General features: G+C 41.6%; 1 protein-coding gene across 4 annotated transcripts in view; it reads right to left on the bottom strand.

Annotated features, from left to right (window-relative positions):
- SEC16B (SEC16 homolog B, endoplasmic reticulum export factor) overlaps positions 1 to 23897 on the bottom strand; it is a 172766-nt gene that overhangs the window by 52764 nt on the left and 96105 nt on the right. For all 4 annotated transcript variants that reach the window (XM_033915204.1, XM_033915203.1, XM_033915205.1 and 1 more), the window contains exons 16-17: positions 18635 to 18775; positions 2786 to 2899 (exon numbers count right to left, since the gene is read on the bottom strand). In XM_033915204.1, coding sequence (XP_033771095.1) covers positions 2786 to 2899; positions 18635 to 18775 — 255 coding nt within the window. The remainder of the gene's footprint in view (positions 1 to 2785; positions 2900 to 18634; positions 18776 to 23897) is intronic.

Raw genomic sequence — 23897 nt, 5'->3', positions numbered from 1 at the left:
AGGGAGGGCACAGAAAACACAGTCTATCCCCTATTATTCCTTTCCCAGAGCTAAGGAGAAACATAAGATCAACCCAGAAGGGGGTGGAGTTAGCCACTGAGCTCTGCAGTCATGTAAGCCTCAAGCAGGAGGACTGCAAATGGATAAATTATCCTCAACTAACTCTAACAGGAGAAGCAGAACGGAACACACTGAAAGCAGCCCAACGCTCTCTGCAAACCCCCAGAAACGTATGATTGCCCCAGGCCAACAAGCAGGGAGAAGAATCCAGCAGCCGGCTAGGTACTGTGAATTCCCAGGGGAGCCTGAGGGGTTAGGGCTAGAAGTTCTTTCAGACAGAGAAGAATCTAGCCAGGAAACTTTCCCAAATCACCCAGGGACACAGGGTGGGGGCGGTGCAGTGAGGCTGAAGCAGAGTTAAGTGTGCCAGAGAAATGCATGGAAACCTGATTCATAAGTTATAAGATGTGTCATTCCTCCTTCCAAAGTAAGGACTGCACAGAGCAGCCTGTGCTTAATTAATGCCATAGAAGCAGAGGGCAGCAGAGTCTGTCCATTTGAACCAGGCTTAAAAGCCGTATTAGCAAGTAAGGTCCCTAGGTAACAGAAGCTCTAGGACTGTGGTAGCATTTGGAAGGGCCTGAAGAACTTAGTGCAAAGGGAGGCTTGCTCCACACAGCCTGCAAAACAGGGCTGTGAAAGTCCTTATAGGGGACCAAGTGCTAGAGAGGAAAAGCAGTGGCAGAGAAACCGTGCTTTTTTTTTCTCTCTCTCTGGGAAAAGTGTTTGGAAGAAGGATGGGCACCTGCAATGCTCAGCCAGTGTTGGCAAGCATTGGTTCTAGTAGAAGCCAGCTACCCTAAGGAGGGAGAATTGGGGGCATGTGAGAGACTGAAAAGCCTGTTTTGATTTTGGTTTACCTTTTTGCTGACAAGGATTGTCCAGTCCATGAACTAAATCACTGGAACTAAGTGGAAGGATCTGTATAATTGGTGCCTGTGAGAAACAATTGTCTGTTTTGGAATTTTTCTTTTGCCTTATAATAAACCCGGTGAAGTTGTGTTTGAGATAAATCCAGTGTCCGGGTTTTCCTTCCACCAGCCTTATAAAAGGCGCATCAAAAATCTTTCCTGTGGTCTGAGTCAGGTTTTAACACTCACTCGGGGCCTTGCCCAACCACAATATGTATAACTTGTATGTTTGGCTTTGGCACCACAAGTTACGAGGGGGCATTCAATAATTTATCTATCTGAGTATAAAAGAAAGTAGCAAGCATGTTTAAACACGTCTGTGCATGTTGTGACATGTCTCAAGGTTACTCAGTTGCAGCTCAGTGCAAGTCTAACATTCCAAGATACAGGATGTCAGGAGAGACCTCAAGTGAATCAAATAAAAAAACTGCTAGATTTGGAGCACCATTCAGTAATAAAATTTCTCACAAAAGAAGGGAAAAAAAACAAAGGAGATCCATGAACGCATTACTGCAGTTTATGGTGAGTCTCTCCAATCATCCTACAAAATAGAATTTTGCAGCAAGCAGTTTAAGTGGGGTAGAGAGTCCATTGAAGATGACCCTCACACTTGACAGCTTATGGAAGCAACTTCCACAGAAATGTGCAAGAAAGTCAAGGAGTTAATTTTGTCAGAAAGACAGACAAATTAAGGTTTCCCGAATAGCAGAAAAAATGGGCATCTCGGCAAGTTCAGTTTGGAAAATAATTCATGAAAAGTTGGGCATGTACACAGTTAGTGCAAGATGGGTTCCAAGAATGCTGTCGCCATGTCAGAAAGCCAAAAGGCTCCAGAACTTGGAGATGCTCCATGAAGACCAAGTGAATTTTTTTCTTTTGGTGACTGAAGATGAGACTTGGGTCTATCACAGAGATCTTGAGTCCAAAATAGAGTGGAAGCACAAGTCATCCCCCACCCTAAAAAAAGTTCAAGACAGAAAAATCTGCAGGCAAAGTCATGGTAACTGTCTTCTGCGATGATGAAGGACTTTTGCTTCTGGAGTTTATGCCACACAAAACAACCATAACCAGAGACAGTTACGCCAACACAATGATCAATTTACAGGAGTCAATCAAGGAGAAAAGATGAGGAAAACCCACAGCAGGCGTGCTGCTTCTTTACAACAATGCACCAGTACACATATCATGACAATCACAGGCCGCCATCTGAGAATGTGGATTTCAGCAGCTGAACTATCCACCCTACAGTCCTGACCTGGCTCCCTCAGATTAATTCCTGTTCTGAGTTTTGAAGAAATCTCTCCGTAGACAGCAGTTTTCAAGTGATGAAGACACCAAGGAAGTTGTGACGTCCTGGTTTGAAGGTCAAACAGAAGAATTCTTTTCAAAGGGGTTAAATTCATTGCAGGAAAAGTGGATAAAGTGTATGGAACTATCGGGGGACTAAATTGAAAAACAAAACAAATATTTTTTAACTCTTTTCGTTTCTACTGAGGTAGATAAATTATTGAATGCCCCTCGTAAACCTAGGTTTGTCCATCTAAGCCAAATATTTAAGGTTTGACTATAGGGACCAAAGTGTGTGTCATACATATAGTTGGTATTGACCTTGGAATGCCCCAACTGTGACCCCTCTGTTTCACACAGCACTGAACATCATGCTCATTCTCTTTACAAGGAAGGAGCACCCTATCCCCCATTCAGCACTCATATAGTATAAAGTATTTTAAAGCTGCATCAGCTATTTGAGAATTGACTCCATAAGAGACAGAGCAGATAGCGAAAGGCAGAACTACCAAGTGGATAATTTTTACCTGTAACTGTTGCAATCTAACTCGGAGCTGTATCAACCAATCAGGATCCTGGGTCTCCTCCTGATCTGGTCTTTCCAATAGGCGTGGATCCGAAAGCTTCAGTCGCTCGGCTAGCTGCACAAGGATGAGAAGATTCTCAGCTCAATGATACAATAACAGATGGAGAAAGATGGGCAAGAGACTCCCCACAAAGACCACCTTTGGTCTGACCCAGTAAGGCTATTCTTATGTTCTTATTCACAAATGTATGCAAGAAAGTATAACAAGCACCACCCACAATATCTTGATAAGCATCGATACTTTCTTGATAGTCTCTACACTGATCATATTTTGTGGCAGTGTGCAGTGGCGTAGCGAGGGTGAGAGGCGCCCGGGGTGGTGGTGCCCCACCCTCTTCTCCGCACCCCCCCCCCCCAACCTCTACATGCTCATTCCACACCTGCTCCTGCCAAGTGCACCCCGCTTCCCTTCTCCCATACCTTTGTAATGTTCCTGCACAAGCAGCAACTCCCAAGCTGTTGTCGCGCCAGTGTCAGCTCTTCCTCTGACATCACTTCCTAGGCGCAGGTCCAGGAAGTGACATCAGAGGAAGAGCCAACACTGGCACGACAGCAGGTTAGGGGCTGCTGCTTGCACCTGGAATATTACAGAGGTACGGGGAAGGGAAGCAACATGCACAAGCGGCAGTGGGAGGAGGGGGTGGAGAGGAGGATGGATGCCTGTGCCCTTACCAAGATGGCACCCGGGGTGGACCTCCCCCTCCTGTCTCCCCTTACTATGCCACTGGCAGTGTGTTCCTGTTGTTTCTGCCATTTCTGCTACCGCTTAGTCAAGATATTGTGAGCGGTGCTTTTTATACTTTCTTGTATATGTTTGTAAACAGTCCCATCAAAATTGACTCTGACCCCCTGAGGAAAGCACAATAAAGGAAGTCTACATTAGGCATCGCTAGATGCCCTAATTGCAAATGCCTAGCGACACATAACTAAAATCTGCCTACAACCCAAATTGTTTTAATTAGCTTAAATGGCATGGTTTTTCTTATTTTTAGCAGCATAATTACATAGCAAAGAAGCACTCCCCTTTTGAAGCTTTGATGTAAAACGGTGGAGGCCGCTGTTGGGAAACAGATAAATGCTCTTTTTTTGTTAAGCTGCTGCTCATAGAAGATATCATTTTTTTTTTCACTTTGCATATTATCAAAAAAGAAAATGCAAAAATTATGAGAAAGTAGAGAGAAATATAAACACAAGGTTTTTGACCCATGATACGAAAATATGCCCTAATGTACTGTGTTGACACTAAGGCATAGTACACAGCATCTTGAGGTCTTTTCCTCATTTTAATAACATCTTTTCTGCATGTTCACCAGTTAATATTCACATAGTAATTGACTGTGCCATTGAAGTTAATTGATAAAATTTAAAAATAAATAACCAATTAAGAGTTCCGTGTGGAACTCAGAGTGGTGCCTAGCAACACCTAAGTCAAGGTGGCCTCCACTGTCTACCTGAAAAATACAGGTAGCAGAGAATAGGCATGGTTGATCGGCATCACTAGGTGTCCAAAATAAGTGCTGGTAAATTAATGTACAGGAATCTAATTCTAGGATGACAAGAAACATTTAAGCACACCTAGCCACCACCAGGCGGGATTCTATAATAGATGCCTAGCAGTTGATTAACAACAATGTAGGCGTGCTTAGGTGTCGTTTATAGAATCTGGCCCTTTATGCCAAAACACAGTTCTGCATCAAGTCTTTAGTGGATGCATAATAAACCCTTGTGTTGGAATCAGAGTGGTCCTTCCCAGTTACACCAATGTCCCTACCAATAGTGAGATGAGGTCAGTGAGGAATATATCTCGGAGTGTATTTCTATAAAATTTGTAGAGCACAACGGAGGAGTCGTGAGGATAAGATGTCAATAATTCAGCTACGGGTATACAGTTCAAAGTACGCTTTATTAGTAGTAGTAGTAGCACGGCGAAGACTCATCACGTGACCATTAGCATTGCTTTGGACACTGGTTTTTGTCTCTGCTCGTTCTAAACATTTACCTGCACCTAATGCACTATTCATGCGATAGAGAAATTATCCTTCAAGTAATATCTCTTGACAAAGGTATTGATTCCGAAACACTGTCAGTGTCAAGTCTTCGAGTCTTTGCCATACTACTACCAATAAAGCATACTTTGAACTGTATACCCGTGACTGAATTATTGACATCTTATCCTCATGACTCCTCCATTGTGCTGTGCTCCTGTCGTCGTTGAGGCCTCTTTGGGCTTTCTCTCCAGTTTCTATAAAATTTGTAGCCCACTTTGGCTTGTGGCCTTCTCTGTCCTGTCATAGAAGTATATACAGAGCTGTCCCACCTAGAAGTGGGAGTGGGAGTTTCTTAAAATCCAAAAGGATGGTGATACTGGACAGACCAGAAGCTAAGATTGCCGAAATGAAAGCTACACCCATCCTTCTTGTTTTCCACTAAATTGCTATTTCAAGGGTCTGATGAAATAGTTTTGGCATGATTTCAGAGGGAGGACTACCAGTCAGGTGGAAATTTTACAGTTACTGTCTAAAAAGAACTCAGCAAGAGCAGGGGAACCAGAAGAACTATTCAAATTCTTATCATGACAAGAAAAAATTGATATCAAACTTTAAAGGTACTAGACTAGGAAACCCAGGAAGGGATCCTCACTAAAGAGTGTTTTATGAGGTAGGGGTTGGTGGAGAAACCCCTACAATGTGCTTAGAGCAAGTGATTATTTTGGACTATTTTGACCATTTTCTTTCTGTGCGGATTGCACCAGACTTCAATGCCAAGTTATTCTTCTGACTCAGCATTTTTTCCTTTATGTTAGATGCCAAAGACTAAGGGACAGGCCATGAAATGACTTGGGGGGAAGTTATCAACATGAGCTAATGTTAAGTCAGCTTATTTTACCACGAGTAAGGGCCGTGCTCTTCAACATATTTATAAACAACCTGGAAAATTTGTACGACGAGTGAGGTGATTAAATTTGCGGACGATACAAAGTTATTCAGAGTAGTGAGGACACAGAAAGATTACGAAGACCTACAACGAGACATAAACGCACTCGAGGAATGTGCTGCGAAATGGCGAATGAGGTTCAACATGGATAAGTGCAAGGTGATGCATATCAGTAAAAAAATCATATGCACGAATACAGGATGTCTTGGAGAGAGCCCCCAGGAAAGAGACTTGGGAGTACTTATAGACAAGTCCGCGCAATGCGCAGTGGGGGCAAAAAGGGTGAACAGAATGCTAGGAATGATTAAGAAGGGGATCACAAACAGATCAGAGAAGGTTATCATGCTGCTGTACCGGGCCATGGTGCGCCCCCACCTGGAATATTGTGTCCATCACTGGTTGCCGTACATGAAAAAAGACATAGTACTACTCAAAAGGGTCCAGAAAAGAGCAATAAAAATGGTTAAGGGACTGGAGGAGTTGCCGTACAATGAAAGGCTAGAGAAACTGGGCCTCTTCTCCCTTGAAAAGAGGAAACTGAGAGGGGACATGATCGAAACATTCAAGATATTGAAGGGAATAGACTTAGTAGAGAAAGAGAGATTGTTTACCCTCTCCAAGGTCGAGAGAACGAGAGGGCACTCTCTAAAGTTAAAAGGGGGTAGATTCTGTACAAACGTAAGGAAGTTCTTTTTCACCCAGAGAGTGGTGGAAAACTGGAATGCTTTTCCAGAGGCTGTTATAGGGGAAAACACCCTCCAGAGATTCAAGACAAAGTTAGACAAGTTCCTGCTGAACCGGAACGTACGCAGGTAGAGCTCTGGTAAGGCACTGGTCTTTGACCTGGGGGCCACCGGGGGAGCAGACTGCTAGGCACGATGGACCACTGGTCTGACCCAGCAGCGGCAATTCTTATTATGTTACCATTTGGATCTTCTAATCTTTGCAAATTTGGATTTTCAGCTCTGACAGAAATTAAATATAAAAAAAAAGAGAGAATGACTGCAGATGATGGATGATGAAATGTGTGTTTGCTTGTTAACTATTGAGCTGGGTTTTGAGTTAATTTGCACTGAAAAACAAGCACATCCATTGCATTGATCAGCAATTTAATTCTATCTACTTTAGTTTCACTATTGTTACAATTACCCATACATAGCTTAAAGAACTTTAAATAAATAACTCTCAAATTTAATTTTTTCCTGGTTTTGCAATTTTATAATTTCAATTAGAATGTGCCGCAAAAAACATTTGCCCCGTTTAGTGTGCCAGAGCTAAGAAAGTTTGAGAGACACTGCCTTAACATGAGGTCTATATTTAAGAGGCAATGTTTAAATTCCTTGCATCAGCCCCAGGCCCTACTGAAACTTGGTGCCACCTCTAGGTAGGACTGGGTAGCAAGGGGAAGAAGGAAAGGCATTCTAGCCCTCCCCCATCAACCAGCCAGAGGAAGGGGGGAGAGGGGGGTGTTCCACAGTGCTCTACTGAAGACCTGTGGCTTGAAAGCAAGCTCCTCTTCACACCATACTGTACCTAGCACTCTTTACAATTACTTATGCATAAATGCAGGCCTGGAGCTGGGTGGCTCCTTAGTCACCCAGCAAGATCCATTTGAAAACTGATCTTTTCATATCAACTGATCACAGGAAGCACAAAATGCTAACAGTCTGCCCAATTCTGAAAGGATTAACAACCAAAACATTTTTATAAATCCCAAAAAAGTATCTGGTGGCACATTCTATACCTAAGAACAAAAGAGAAGCTTTCAGCCTTTCTCAAAAGGAAAATCAATTATTTATTTGCAATTCATGTATAGTACTTTCTAGATAAAGTTAATTCTATTTACAAATCATTAATTTCATGTTCAGTCAGAGGCAGCTTCCTCTGGATGCAAGGGACATGTGCTTCTATTTTCATGCTAAACAGGAAATTAATTTTCTACTTTGGCTTCCTGTGTTGGGCACGGAGATGAAATCTCTGACCCAATGGTTAATTAAAGCAGCTCAAATGTTCCCACATTAAAGATTGATGACTTTTAGATACAACTGCCTGTAATTCATGGTGCCTGATTTCCCTAATTAATGCCGATAATAAAATTCTTTTTCAAATTTTTACAACTTCAGTTAGAAAAGATGAGGTTGGATGTGACTGACCCTGAGGTTTTGTCAAAGAGATTGTCATGGAGATAACCTAGTTAGTTGCAGATAATGTCTTTAACAGCCAGGAATTTTTCTATTAGAGAAATATAACCTCACTGGCCGTATTCTACATATGGCACAAAAAAAAAAAAAAAATCTGCATCGAATAATCGGTGCTTAGGTCGATTCTGTATCACAACTTTTAAGAAAACCTATTTAAGCCAATGAAAACTAGGCCTAAATCCCTGCATGGAACTTGATCGCTTATTGGGCATATTCTGTAACAGTGCGCTTAAGTTCTAGGCATGCCCATGATCTGCCCATACTCCTCCCCTGGCCACGCCCACTTTGCAGATTCATGCATTAGATCTGGCGCGCAACACTTTATAGAATGCACCTACCAAGTTATAAGCATAACTTTTATTTAGTGCCAATTGGCGTCAATTATTGGTGCCAACCAAGCTTATTAAACAATTAAGTTGTGTGGACAAATCAGCTGTGTGCACCAATTTGAATGCACAACATAAGGTGCCATAAACAGAATTTGGGAGTCAGAGTAATTTTACAGGGGAGGAGGCCTAGTGCAATAGTATTTTCAGGTACCTGTTTTAGGTCAATTATGGAAACATTAGGGCCCATATTCTGTAACCGGCGCCTAATGTTAGGCACCTATTTTGGAGGTGGTTATCTGGCGCCTATCTAAAATCGACTAAAGCTCAATTAAGCTTTTTAATCAACAATAATTGAAACGTAGGCGCCTATCAAGAGAGAACGATTCTGCAACAAGGCGCCTCTAAAAATTTAGGCGGCCTTCAAAAAACAGGCGCTATGCACGTTAGGCATGGGCATGGCTACATGTTAGGCGCCTTGTTGCAGAATCGCTGCTCTTAAGCGTGCCTAAGCGCTCAGCTAGGCGCCTAACTTTTAGTTGTGCCTAGAGCTGGCCTATTTCTTGGGCGCCTCCAAACTAGGTTCCGCTTAGCATGATTCATTAAACAGCGCCCAATTTTACTTGAATCGCACTGAACAGTGCCTAATGAGGCGCCTAACTTTTGGGCGCTTCTTATAGAATTTGCCCTTAGGTACCTACTCCTCTTAATAAAATAAGAACATAAGAAGTTGCCTCCGCTGAGGCAGACCAGAGGTCCATCTCGCCCAGCGGTCCGCTCCCGCGGCGGCCCTTCAGGCCCATTGCCTGATCAGTGGTCCCTGGTTATTCCTATACTTGCCTCTCACTCCTATCCCTGTACCTAACTCTACTCTTATCTGTACCCCTCAATCCCTTTGTCCTCTAGGAACCTATCTAAACCTTCTTTGAAGCCCTGCAACGTGCTCTTGCCTATCACAGCCTCCGGAAGCGCGTTCCATGTATCCACCACTCTCTGAGTGAAAAAGAACTTCCTAGCGTTTGTTCTAAAACCCCTTTCAACTTCTCCGAGTGCCCCCTTGTACTTGTGGTTCCCCATAATTTGAAAAATCTGTCCCTGTCTACGTTTTCTATGCCCTTCATGATCTTGAAGGTTTCTATCATGTCTCCTCTAAGTCTCCGCTTTTCCAGAGAGAACAGCCCCAGCTGTCGGTATATGAGAGGTTTTCCATACCCTTTATTAGCTTTGTTGCTCTTCTCTGGACTCCTTCAAGTACTGCCATGTCCTTCTTGAGGTACGGCGACCAGTACTGGACACAGTACTCCAGATGCGGGCGCACTATTGCATAGCATAACAACAAATTACTTTTCATCATGACAGGAGTTGCCATACAGCTTATTATGAAGAATTGGAAAAATTGGGACAGGTTAAACTATAGTTTTTGGTGGGAATCCTTATGCCAAACTTATAAATTTGAATGTTTGAGAGCAATACAATTGAGATATTATAAGAAATTTAAGGATGGTTGGGACCCATTGACAAAATTTTATAAAGAATGATTATTGGTTTTAGCCCTTTGATTATACACATCCAGGCTGGGGTGGGTGGGAGGGGGTATGTAATTAATTTATTATTTGACTGCAAGGTTGTTTATCTTGATCATTTGCATTATATGAAGTGTTTCTACACTTTTAGGAAGGATGGGTCGGGATGGGGAGAGGGTTATGTATTTATTGCATCATTTGAAGGAACTGAGTGCTGTCTATTGCATTAATTGATTGATAATATGTTGCACTTTGTGGTTTTAAAATGAATAAAGATTTTTTTTAAAAATTAGCATAAGTGGCAGAAACTGTACCTACATTGCAGCTACTGACATTTGTATATGCCTTGGATAAGGTAAAAAGTTAATTACTAAGTGAATTTTCCAAAATTAGAGGTATATCTGGTATGTTCTAGGTTTTCAATGCCTGCCGGTCTGGCCAGATCACTGGGGAATCAGATAGTTAAATTTATGGTCTATTACCAGCAGCCTTCAGCTGTGTTTTACATAGGTTCTCAAAGGCTTATGCTTTGTGAGAATCTCTCTTAAAAGAACAAAATATTGTCTGCTGCACCACTGCTACTAATTCCCTTGGATACCTATTTCAAAAATGTTAATTTACAGGTTCAGAATTATCAGTCTCGTGGAATAAGGACAATTTTATGGCTTTCTTGTGAAGTAATGCGTCAGTAAAAAGCACAGACCCCATTTCTCCTTGAGAAATGCTCTCAATGCACAAGGAAAAACAGAGGCACCCGACTGTCCCTTTGGTCATTTATAATGTTAAAAATGCAGTTTGGCCTATTACCCATGAGCCTGATTTCTACTAAAAATAAAACAGAGAATGTGACATACTAGATCAGAATAGCCTGAAAATGACCTAACACTTGACAGTGCAGCAATTCAAGACCTGGTGAAGAAGCTGAGGACTTAATGCAACTCCACAGGCCCCATTAGCAAACAGAAAATGCTATTACCCAGCCAGCTGTGATTTTGAAATACATATACAGAACGCTCAAATAGCAGCAATCTCCTACAGCTTGCAATTCCTGTGCCCTTTTAAGCATAATTGTATAAAATCATTTTCACACACAGGTGACCCTATATGTAAATGACATAAGAATATAACATAGCCTTACTGGGTCAGACCAAAGGTCCATCTAGCCCAGTATCCCGTCTTCGCGGAGGCCAATCCAAGTCACAAGTGCCTGGTAGTAAATTTCAATTGGCTTAAAAGTGCACATGAGCCAGCAGGCATCCATGGAGGCAGAGTTTTGGTAAAGTAAGGATGGAGACTGTAAGTACATGCATAGATTATAACACAGGCTAATTTAAGCATATATGTAAATAATCTAGGCATAGATATTTAAACCTGCTCGCAAGGTTCAATGTTGCCTGAGGTCAAGCCATCAAAGCATTGTACACTACAATATTATTTCATAACTAGTGTTTAAGCCCGTTACATTAACGGGTGCAAGAATAGATGTGTCTATCTGGTTTCTCTCTCTTCTTGGCCGCTGTCTATCTGTCATTCTGTCTCTTTCTCTCCTTGGCTGCTGTCTATGTGTCTTTCTGTCTCTTTCTCTCTCTCTCTCATTAGCCGCTGTCTGTGTGTCTCTCTGTCTTTCTGTCTCTTTCTCTCTCTCTCTCCTTGGCTGCTGTCTGTGTGTCTTTCTGTTTCTTTCCCTCCCACCCGTTCCCCGCCTGTGCCCTGCTCCCCTTCCTTTGCACTCCCCCTTGCCTCCCCTCCCCCCCAGCCCACCCCACCCCCACTCTGCGGCAGCGCCACCAGCCTCCAGCACCATGGCAGCAAATAAACAGATCCTAATCCTCGACCCGCCCAACGAACTCAAATTCAGAGGTAAGGGGTGTTGGTTTGCCGCCGGGCGGGCAGAGAGCACATCTCCTGCGAGCTGCAACAGTGCTCTGACCCAGAGGGGAGAGTGGAGGCAGAGAAGAAGACCGTGCAACCAGGGAGCAGCAGTGGTTGTGGCCTTCCCTCCCCTAGCTCCGTAGCTCGGTCACCGCCACCTCCTTCTCTCCCCAGTGTTAGTTCTGAACGTGCGCACATGCCGCAAATCGAACATGGCCATGGAGTCAGAAACCACGGTGGCAGGGACCACAAAATTGTAAGTGCGCATGCGCGCTTAAGGTTTTATTATAGAGGATAAGAAACAGAAATACAATTATAATAGGAGAAAAGCAAAAATTAGCCAAGCCTACTGTGCTCCATAGGACCTTATGATCAACAGTTGTCCAGCTGCCCTAAATAGGGAGAATATGTCATACATTAAAAGCTATGTTCAAGCAGGTGTAACTGCCCATGCCTGCAATGTAGAATAATTGATGATATCACTAAACTGGACTAGTGAAAACAGTTTCAAATAATAGCTTTACTTTTATAATGTTTCATGAGTATGCCTCAGCCCCACCACTCCACCGCTGTGCTATCTTGTGACTGCGTGGAGATTTATGTGGCACTTCATCATCGGCTGCTCATATTTTTTAATATGAATGTAAAACCGTGAAAAATCCTTCATGCAATCATAAAATATTATCCTCTATATAAAGGTGATGCAGATACTTAGCTCTGTCAGCCAACGTCTGGGAGTCTAACCTGACATGTTTCGCGCCAAACGGCGCTGTATCAAGGGTCTCCCTAAATACAGATTAGAAAGGAAACAGTTACCAGTGTGTTCTGCATTACTGTCCCTCAGCTTAACCTTCTATTTCAATAGCGTTAAAGTTTAGAAAAATAGTGCTTACCGAGTACGCGCTAGTCATCCGACTCATAGTTATGTTAAGAGTAAGATGGCCGCGGCGTCTGACCTCGGGTTATATACAGTGACTACAGTCATTCATTCATAAAACCTACTCCTCCCCCTCCCTCAGATTCTGAATGAATGAATGACTGTAGTCACTGTATATAACCCGAGGTCAGACGCCACGGCCATCTTACTCTTAACATAACTATGAGTCGGATGACTAGCGCGTACTCGGTAAGCACTATTTTTCTAAACTTTAACGCTATTGAAATAGAAGGTTAAGCTGAGGGACAGTAATGCAGAACACACTGGTAACTGTTTCCTTTCTAATCTGTATTTAGGGAGACCCTTGATACAGCGCCGCTTGGCGCGAAACATGTCGGGTTAGACTCCCAGACGTTGGCTGACAGAGCTAAGTATCTGCATCACCTTTATATAGAGGATAATATTTTATGATTGCATGAAGGATTTTTCACAGTTTTACATTCATACTAAAAAATATGAGCAGTCGATGATGAAGTGCCACATAAATCTCCACGCAGTCACAAGATAGCACAGCGGTGGAGTGGTGGGGCTGAGGCATACTCATGAAACATTATAAAAGTAAAGCTATTATTTGAAACTGTTTTCACTAGTCCAGTTTAGTGATATCATCAATTATTCTGCATTTTGGGACTGGTATAAACAATTACTATCATAGCCATATTTGTGGAAGCATGCCTGCAATGTAAGCATGATTTTTGCCTCTTAAGCTAATATTTTATAAAGGCAACTAGGCACATACTTCTCTTCCAGAGAAGGGAAATAGGTAAAACTAGAGGACATACATTGAGGTTGAGGGGTGGTAGAAAACTTATTTATTTATTTTATTTTATTCGTTTTCCATCCCGTTTTCCCTAAAGAGCTCAGAATGAGTTACAATTACCAGGTTACAATTTACCATAGTTACAGCACAAGTTTTTTGATACAAGTTTTTATCCTAACTTGATACATACTAGGGATCTAATACCAATATACACTTCTCCCTCCGAATCCGTTGTTTCAGTATCCGCGGATTTGGTTATTCGTGATTTTTTTTTTAATCGTTTTTAATTTTTTGGGGCTATTTTTAAGCCCTCTGAAACTCCCCAGTATATACAATCGTATATACAAAAAATAATCCAATCCAAAACTTATTGTATATTAAGTTTAGTAGAAGAGTTTCATTCATACCACATCAAAAAAGATACGGTCATAACACAATTTTGTATATAAAATAATAATTACAAAAAACGGAGAAAAACAAACCTCACCTGCAAGCAGCCGGGACTACACAAGTACCCTAAGCCGCTTGCATCATCATTGGTTTGTAAAAAAAACTCCGTACAAACATATATACTTTCATTTCAATCATGTCCCAAAAGGATTTATATTTTCAGCATACAGTTAATCCCGTATATCAAAAAGGGTGAATGGAAGCCCAATCTATCTAAAACAGTAATGAGGGCAACAGCTCAGTCTCTAAAGGTTCTTACAGACGTGGAACCAAAGAACGACAATATCAGATGTAGAAAAATTCACTTATCTTAAGGTGCTTTAACAAACATCTTCTCATCTGATATCTGGCTACTCTTCCCTGGGAAGCCAGATATCAGATGAGATGAGATGAGTAGCCAGATATCAGATGAGAAGATGTTTGTTAAAGCACCTTAAGATAAGTGAATTTTTCTACATCTGATATTGTCGTTCTTTGGTTCCACGTCTGTAAGAACCTTTAGAGACTGAGCTGTTGCCCTCATTACTGTTTTAGATAGATTGGGCTTCCATTCACCCTTTTTGATATACGGGATTAACTGTATGCTGAAAATATAAATCCTTTTGGGACATGATTGAAATGAAAGTATATATGTTTGTACGGAGTTTTTTTTACAAACCAGTGATGATGCAAGCGGCTTAGGGTACTTGTGTAGTCCCGTCTGCTTGCAGGTGAGGTTTGTTTTTCTCCGTTTTTTGTAATTATTATTTTATATACAAAATTGTGTTATGTCCACATCTTTTTTGATGTGGTATGAATGAAACCTTCTACTAAACTTAATATATACCGTCATGTGACATATACCTAGTACCAAAATACATTTCTTTTGATCCATCGGTCGTGGCGTAAGAGTTAGATGAAGAGGTATGTTTTTATTGCTTTACTAAAGTTGAGGAGTCCTTCAAGGGATCTGATCTGTGGGGGCAGTCGATTCCAGTGGCTCGGTATGAAGTGGGAGTAAGAACGTCGTTTGACAGTTTGTAGTTGAAGGGTGTTTTGAGGCATTTTTCATATTGAGAGCAGAGGGACCTGTTCGGCACATATTGAGGAAGCTTGGCCATCATGTAGCCTGGCATTATGTCATGCAAGGATTTGAATTCTAGCATCAGGCTCTTGAAGACACAGCGTTTGGCTTCGGGCAGCCATTGAGCCGATGATAAAGCCTGGGAGGCAGGCTAGTGGGCATGCAAGATTTTTATTAGTCTGATCACTGCATTTTATATACGTTGGAGACGTCCTATGTTCTTCGCCATGAGAGCATTGACTAGGGCATCGCAGTAGTCCATGCAGGAGAAAACTAAGGCATAGAGTAGTTGAGTGAAGTCTTAAGAGTAATGTTAGGAAAGTTTTTTTCACAGAGAGGGTGGTGGATGCCTGTAATGCCCTCCTGAGGGAGGTGGTGGAGAGGAAAACTGTGATGGAATTCAAAAAAGCGTGGGATGAACATAGAGGATCTCTAACAAGAATATGAATAGGCAAACTTTCATAGTCTGAATCCAGCAAAGGAGATGGTTTGTGCTGATCTATAATCTAACAACAGCCTTCAAATCAAGATGCATATAATTTGTTTGATGAAAACCATGCTGAAGCGTCTTTCTACTACTTATGTACATTTCAAATATGAGTGCCATTTTTAAACAGATTTCATAAGCACCGGCAAGCACCGTTCTGACTTTGTGTGCAACTTGCTTTAAATTAGTCCCCTTATTTTCTTAATCCTGTTGCTTGACGTTATCTAGTGCAGTGGTTCCCAACCTGTCCTGGAGGACCACCAGGCCAGTTGGGTTTTCAGGATAGCCCTAATGAATATGCATGAGAGAGATCTGCATATAATAGAGGTGCCAGACATGCAAACCTGCTCCATGCATATTCATTAGGGCTATCCTGAAAAACCCGACTGGCCTGGTAGTCCCCAGGACAGGGTTGGGAACCACTGATCTAGTGTATATCCATCTTGCTTACACCCTATGCTGTCTATTAAAATGTTTTATTGAGTATTGTGTTGATATTGTAATATCAAAACACAAAAAACCCAATGAAGAAAGAATATCTGAAACAGTATACAAAAATTATTCTTTCACAATGAGCTCACTAAGAGATATTATCAATTGGTAACCACACTATCAAATTCTGTGACAAAAAGTAAATTGTGGAAAAGTGAAGGTCCTCAGTATTCACAACTCATTTGCAGGAACTTCCTGCTCCAAGAGTTGTTAGTTTTGTATTATACCCAAAAGGGTAATTAAGCGCGAAACATCCTTGGATCTTTTGGTGTGTGTTTCATAAACCAAAAATATTGTGAAAAATCAACGCCTGTAAAATCTCTTAAAGTGTGCTTTTTCTTATAATAATTATACATAAATTAGAGTCCATTCTCCTGATGACATCCCCTTCTGAGTTATCACTATAGTCCACACAGTGAATGACAAAAATATACTTATCTTGAAGGCGTTAACAATAGTATAATTCACTGTCCATAACGTGTCAGATGGTTACCCAACTCTACAGAGCTACGTTTCGGAGGACACAGCCTCCTTATTAGGGAGCAATCACACTGTTCAGGATGGGAGAGACGATCACGAAGAGAGGATCTCATATTGGAAATGGGTGCTCACTTTTCCACAATTTACTTTTGTCACAGAATTTGATAGTGTGGTTACCAATTAATAATATCTCTTAGTGAGCTCATTTTGAAAGAATAATTTTTGGATATTGTAACATAGCATACTGGAGGAGAGTGTGACATAGTGGTTAGAGCTACAGCCTCAGCACCCTGAGATTGTGGGTTCAAATCCTGTGCTGCTCCCTGCGACCTTGGGCAAGTCACTTAATCTTCCACTTCCCCAGGTACATTAGATAGATTGTGAGCCTGCCGGGACAGATAGGAAAAATGCTTTACGTACCTATATGTAAACTACTTTGACTACAAAAAGTCCCAATTCCTATGCCATATTTTGTATTATAGTTTGAATATTTTTACTGCTGTGATTGTCTATTGCTTGCTCTTGCTGTACACCGCCTTGAGTGAATTCTTCAAAAAAGGCAGTAAATAAATCCTAATACATAAATACATTTCCACAGGTAGAACAGTGATGTGGAAAGGGGCTATGCTAAAACTGCCTGTCCAATTAGAGAGAGTAATGACTATCACGGGGGATAGGACCAGGGAAGAAGGAGATAATTTATTTATCTATTTATGTTAAAGTAGTTTTTATCGAGCAGATATCAAATGATCAATACAAATTGTAATAGCACTGTAATGACATGAAAAGAGAGAATAAACCAAGTCATGAATGGGAAAAAAAACCCCGTTTCTGCTCATTTTGTCATGGTCAAAGCACCACAACTAACTAGGAACCATTGTTCAAATTCTTTCTCAAGCCACATCTCTACCCAAACCCCCCCCCCCCCAACACACACACAACCCTACTGCAGGTTATTTTATTTATTTATTTAACTCCATTTGATATACTGCATTGAGGAGTTGGACCGTAGCGTCAGGACAGTGGCACAGTATAACCGTAACAATTAACATTTGTGGCAGGGGTTGCAGGGAAGCAAAGTGTCAGAAAAGGGAGAGGGACAGGGGAGGAGAAGCAATTCTATATCAGAGGCCTAATTTGTGCTATGCATGTGGAGAGCAATTTTATTACTCATTGTGGCCTTGTTCTGGAACGTCTTCTCGATATGCACTGTTCTACTGTCTGTGCTGTGTTTATGTGAGTCGGTGAGATGCCTGCTAAGGTTCTCAAGATGAATGATGTAGGCAGGCTGATTTGAAAGTTGTGTGTTGGGGGGGTGGAAGGGTAAGATAAGAGACAGGGCCTGCCGAATGCTAGATTCAGAAAGGGAATTTATATGCTCATCTGCTTAGGATGGTAGAGAACCAACCAAAAATTGACCTGGATAAGGAGAGATATGCTTTAGGGGACCCCCTTCCACAACTGATAACGTCGTAGCGTCAGGACAGTGGCACAGTATAACCGTAACAATTTAACATTTGTACATCATAATTATCTATGATGATATTAAATGAAAACCAAGTTAATATGGGAACGGCAGGGGTTGCAGGGAAGCAAAGTGTCAGAAAAGGGAGAGGGACAGGGGAGGAGAAGCACTTCTATATCAGAGGCCTAATTTGTGCTATGCATGTGGAGGGCAATTTTATTACTCATTGTGGCCTTGTTCTGGAACGTCTTCTCGATATGCACTGTTCTACTGTCTGTGCTGTGTTTATGTGAGTCGGTGAGATGCCTGCTAAGGTTCTCAAGATGAATGATGTAGGCAGGCTGATTTGAAAGTTGTGTGTTGGGGGGGGGGTGGAAGGGTAAGATAAGAGACAGGGCCTGCCGAATGCTAGATTCAGAAAGGGAATTTATATGCTCATCTGCTTAGGATGGTAGAGAACCAACCAAAAATTGACCTGGATAAGGAGAGACATGCTTTAGGGGACCCCCTTCCACGACTGATAACTGGCAGCGTGGGCCAAAATGCCTGAGCAGACTGGATGAGTCATTTGGGGTTTTGGGCCTCCACCATCTGCATGGCTAAGTTACTTAGACACTGCTGGCAGAGGTCTAGCAGATGCTTGCAAAATAAGCTAAACACTCCTTAGAAACGGAATACAAATCAGAATGAAAAGAGGAAGCTTAAGAGTTTCAACGGTCAAACTGAATTGTCTCATCATTTTTGGATTTTTTTTCTGGTTTAAGACTAAACTGTCATGGTGTGGTTTGATAGGGTCCTACCTTGATGAGTTCTGTGAGAACCACAAGATGTTTAGTACCGTTCTGATCAAGGAAGGCAGAGCCGATCACTTCACAATAATGGAGAGCCAAAGAGGGGAGTCCATAGTCTGCTAAGCGAGAGGCATACAGCAACTTATACACCTGTTGGACAAAGAGTAAAACGAGTGTGCTTCAGAAAAAAATGTTAGTGTAGCAACAGAGGTTTATATCACAGAAACCAAGTAAACCAGCCCCACGTTAAGCAATACAGAAAAAGAAACCAAGAGGAGACTGTGCACATCAACCTTGGAAGCAACAACTTTTATTAATGTAGATTCAAATGAAAACTGAGCGCACACATAAATAAATAAATACAGGAATAAAATGTCTTTAGTCTTTAGGGACCCATATATAAATACTGGAATAAAGGGCTCCTTTTACTAAGGTGCGCTAGCATTTTTAGCGCACACACAAGATTAGCGCGTGCTAGCTGAAAAATGACCACCTGCTTAAAAGGAGGCGGTAGCGGCTAGCGCGTGGTAATTTAGCGTGCACTATTCCGCGCATTAATGTACCTTTATAAAAGGAGCCCAAAATGTCCTTAGTCTTAAGGGACCCTTAAGACTAAGGACAATTTATTCCTGTATTTATGTACTTATATATATGCTCAGTTTTTATTTGAATCTACATTAATAAAAGTTGTTGTTTCCAAGGTTGATGTGCACAGTAACACTCCCCACTTGGTTTCTTTTTCTGTAACCGAGCCTTATGTCAACAATTCTTCCTTGAAGCACACATTTGAAAGTTGTTAAGGTATCTTCCCTTGTACTCACAAAAAGCTTTCCATGATGCAAGACATTTTTATCCAAATGTTCAATTTTAGCTCAATTCGTGTTGTTTAATATAATATAATTTTTCCCAATAGCACAACAGTAACTTTTCACAAGGGATTCAAATCAATGACTTATTCCTCCAAAGATAGCAACACCTTCAACTATCTTGGTGTACCCTCATGCATATATATTATTATACCGTTCTAAAGGATCCTCAGCGGCATCACTTAGGGCTCAATTCAATCTCATTGCCCAAAGCTTTACGTGTCAAATCTTCATCGGGTCCTAACTTAACTTAAATATATCATTTTTATATATGTCATTTTTACTTATGTTTTGATTTAATCTATTTGATCTACTTTTCAAAAAGCAACACTTAGCTTAGTAACTTGTGGTCTCTGGCTCCTATAATACAGAATTGACTATTCCAGTAAAAGTGTTACTATCTCTTTAAAACCGGCAGGCCGGCTCGTGACGCTGTTGCCACGTAATCACGGGTGTACAGTGTACTCGGGCTCGGCATTATTTAACTGCAGTTTAGAACGCCGCCGCCATCTCTTTAGGTAGAGTGGTCGGGTTGCTGGCGATTGAATATCTGGTAAAATACGTATTGCTATTTTTGTGTCTTTTAAATACACTTGGGGCACTTAGAGGGCTATAATAATGTACACTACTTAATATATACTTTTGTTGTTCTCCAGGGGAAGGTCCTTGATAAAGCTAATAGCGAAACATGTCAAGGTATGACAATCCCTGGGCCAGAGACCACAAGTTACTAAGCTAAGTGTTGCTTTTTGAAAAGTAGATCAAATAGATTAAATCAAAACATAAGTAAAAATGACATATATAAAAATGATATATTTAAGTTAAGTTAGGACCCGATGAAGATTTGACACGTAAAGCTTTGGGCAATGAGATTGAATTGAGCCCTAAGTGGTGCCGCTGAGGATCCTTTAGAACGGTATAATAATATATATGCATGAGGGTACACCAAGATAGTTGAAGGTGTTGCTATCTTTGGAGGTTTAATATAATATAATCATAATTTATAATTATGCCAATGTTCTTATATAGAAAAAAGGCCTCAGAAACACCTCCTCCGCCTTTGATAATAGACATATCTTGCAGGAGTTGCAGTGTAGAATATTCCTCACCGGCCTTAATTCATTCAAACTTTTGTATGCCACTCTGGATCTAATCCTAAATGGGTTAAAGGGACCTGCAAAGGAAGTGGAAATAGTAGGACCGTTGGGAAACAGCGATCATAATATAATCAAGTTCAAGGTCGAAGTAGGAATACCGAAAGGAAATAGAACCATTGTGACAACTTTCAACTTCAGAAAAGGAAACTATGAAGCAATGAGGATAATGGTAAGGAAGAAACTTAGGAACACTTCCAAGAAATGGCAAACGGTAGAACATGCCTGGTCTTTTTTCAAGGACATGGTGAGCGAGGCGCAAAATCTGTATATCCCCAGATTCAGAAAGGGGTGCAAAAAGAGTCAAACAAAAGACCCGGCATGGATAACTAAAATAGTGAAGGAAGCGATAGGCAATAAGAAATATTCATTCAGGAAATGGAAAAAGGACAAAACTGAGGACAACTGGAAAGAGCACAGGAAGTATCAAAAAGAATGTCACCGTGTGGTTCGAAAAGCCAAAAGAGAGTATGAAGAGAGGCTAGCCAGGGAAGCTCGAAATTTCAAACCTTTCTTTTGATATGTTAGAGGGAAGCAGCCAGCCAGGGAGGAGGTGGGACCGCTGGACGATGGAGACAGGAAGGGAGTGGTGAAGGAAGAGAAAGAAGTAGTAGAAAGACTTAACATGTTCTTTTCGTCTGTGTTTACAAATGAAGACAAATCCAACATACCGGAACCTGAGCAAATCTTCAAGGGAGATCAAGCAGAAAAATTAACATCCATGGAAGTGAGCCTGGAAGACGTACGCAGGCAGCTAGAAAAACTAAAAACTGACAAATCCCCGGGTCCGGACGGAATCCATCCTAGGGTTCTGAAGGAACTAAAGGAGGAGATAGCGGAACTACTGCAGCAAATTTGCAATCTATCCCTGAAAACAGGCATGATCCCAGAGGACTGGAAGATAGCCAATGTTACGCCCATCTTTAAAAAGGGATCAAGAGGTGACCCGGGCAACTACAGACCGGTGAGTCTGACCTCAGTTCCAGGTAAAATGGTGGAAGCACTTATAAAAGACAACATTGATGAACATTTTGAAAGAAACAAACTTCTGACAACCAGTCAACATGGTTTCAGCAAGGGGAGATCGTGCCTAACTAACTTATTGCACTTCTTCGAAGGAATTAACAAACGGATGGACAGAGGTGACCCCATAGACATCATATATCTAGACTTCCAAAAAGCCTTTGACAAAGTACCCCACGAACGCCTACTTCGAAAACTGAAGAACCATGGGGTGGAAGGAGATGTACATAGATGGATCAGAAACTGGTTAGCGGGTAGGAAACAGAGGGTGGGAGTGAAGGGCCACTACTCGGACTGGAGGAGGGTCACGAGTGGTGTCCCGCAGGGCTCGGTGCTTGGGCCGTTGCTATTTAATATATTCATAAATGATCTAGAAACAGGGACGAAGTGTGAGATAATAAAATTTGCGGACGACACAAAACTATTTAGTGGAGCTCGGACTAAAGAGGACTGCGAAGAATTGCAAAGAGACTTGAACAAACTAGGGGAATGGGCGACGAGATGGCAGATGAAGTTCAACGTTGAGAAATGTAAAGTACTACATGTGGGTAGCAGAAACCCAAGGTGCAGCTATACGATGGGAGGGATATTATTGAAGGAGAGTACCCAAGAAAGGGACTTGGGGGTAATGGTGGACATGACAATGAAGCCGACGGCACAGTGCGCAGCAGCCGCTAAGAAGGCGAATAGAATGCTAGGCATAATCAAGAAGGGTATTACAACCAGAACAAAAGAAGTTATCCTGCCGTTGTATCGGGCGATGGTGCGTCCTCATCTGGAGTACTGCGTCCAATATTGGTCGCCATACCTTAAGAAAGATATGGCGTTACTCGAGAGGGTTCAGAGAAGAGTGACACGTCTAATAAAAGGGATAGAAAACCTTTCATACGCTGAGAGATTAGAAAAACTGGGACTCTTTTCCCTGGAGAAGAGGAGACTTAGAGGGGATATGATAGAGACTTACAAGATCATGAAGGGCATAGAGAGAGTGGAGAGGGACAGATTCTTCAAACTTTCGAATAATAAAAGAATAAGAGGGCATTCAGAAAAACTGAAAGGAGACAGATTCAAAACAAATGCTAGGAAGTTCTTCTTTACCCAACGTGTGGTGGACACCTGGAATGCGCTTCCAGAGGACGTAATAGGACAGAGTACGGTACTGGGGTTCAAGAAAGGATTGGACAATTTCCTGTTGGAAAAGGGGATAGAGGGGTATAGATAGAGGATTACAGTCCAGGTCCTGGACCTGTTGGGCCACCGCGTGTGCGGACTGCTGGGCACGATGGACCTCTGGTCTGACCCAGCGGAGGCACTGCTTATGTTCTTATGTTCTTATGTTCTTAGATGCTTTAATTATTTATTCTTTTTTTAAAATATATTTTATCCATTCATCTTCAGTATCAAAAAAGATAAATATGTACTATATATTCAAATGATGAATTTCATACTTAACTTAAATTCATCTCAGCTTTAGTTGGACCTGGGAGCTACGGATCCAACATGTTTCGCAATACACTTGCTTTATCAAAGATCCCCCAGTGCCGCTACTGTCATCTGACTCACCCTAACTTTTAAGTAAGAATATAAGTCTATTATCAAGGGCGGAGGAGGTGTTTCTGAGGCTTTTTTCTATATAAGAACATTGGCATAATTATAAATTATGATTATATTATATTAAACAACAAGAATTGCGCTAAAATTGAACATTTGGATACCCTGATGCTAGATTGAGAATGCAAGTGTGATATTATCTGGGTAATTGAATTTTTGTATATAAATTTGTGAGACCATCTGGAGTGCAAGACATTTTATGGCACATTCTATATGGCACTGAATTCCTTCTTCCTGTATCTAACCCAAAAATCTAAGGGCCAGGTCTGCTTCACATCCAAACCGATCCTTCGGATCAGTTCATCCAGTCCTTCCAGGAGCAAAAAACTAGGTGAGATATGTTCCTTGACAGGCCAGAAACTGAGGTCTCAGGAATGTGCAATATACCACACAAACACCCCCCCCCCCCACACACACACACACACACAATATTTCCTGTATTTCTCAACTTACAATATAGAAGTGTTTAGCAGCAGCACAATTGGTCTGATACTGGCAGGGCTTCAATGGCAGCGATTTTCAATTTAGCCCACTCAAATGCAGAGTCCAGGGGTACTTCAGAGCCACAGACTAGACAAATTTTGTTTTTTGAATGGTCCCTTTTGATTGTTTTCTATC

Source organism: Geotrypetes seraphini, chromosome 12 (assembly GCF_902459505.1).
Source record: "Geotrypetes seraphini chromosome 12, aGeoSer1.1, whole genome shotgun sequence".
Taxonomy (NCBI): Eukaryota; Metazoa; Chordata; class Amphibia; order Gymnophiona; family Dermophiidae; genus Geotrypetes; species Geotrypetes seraphini.
This window is presented reverse-complemented; position numbering and strand designations above follow the sequence as displayed.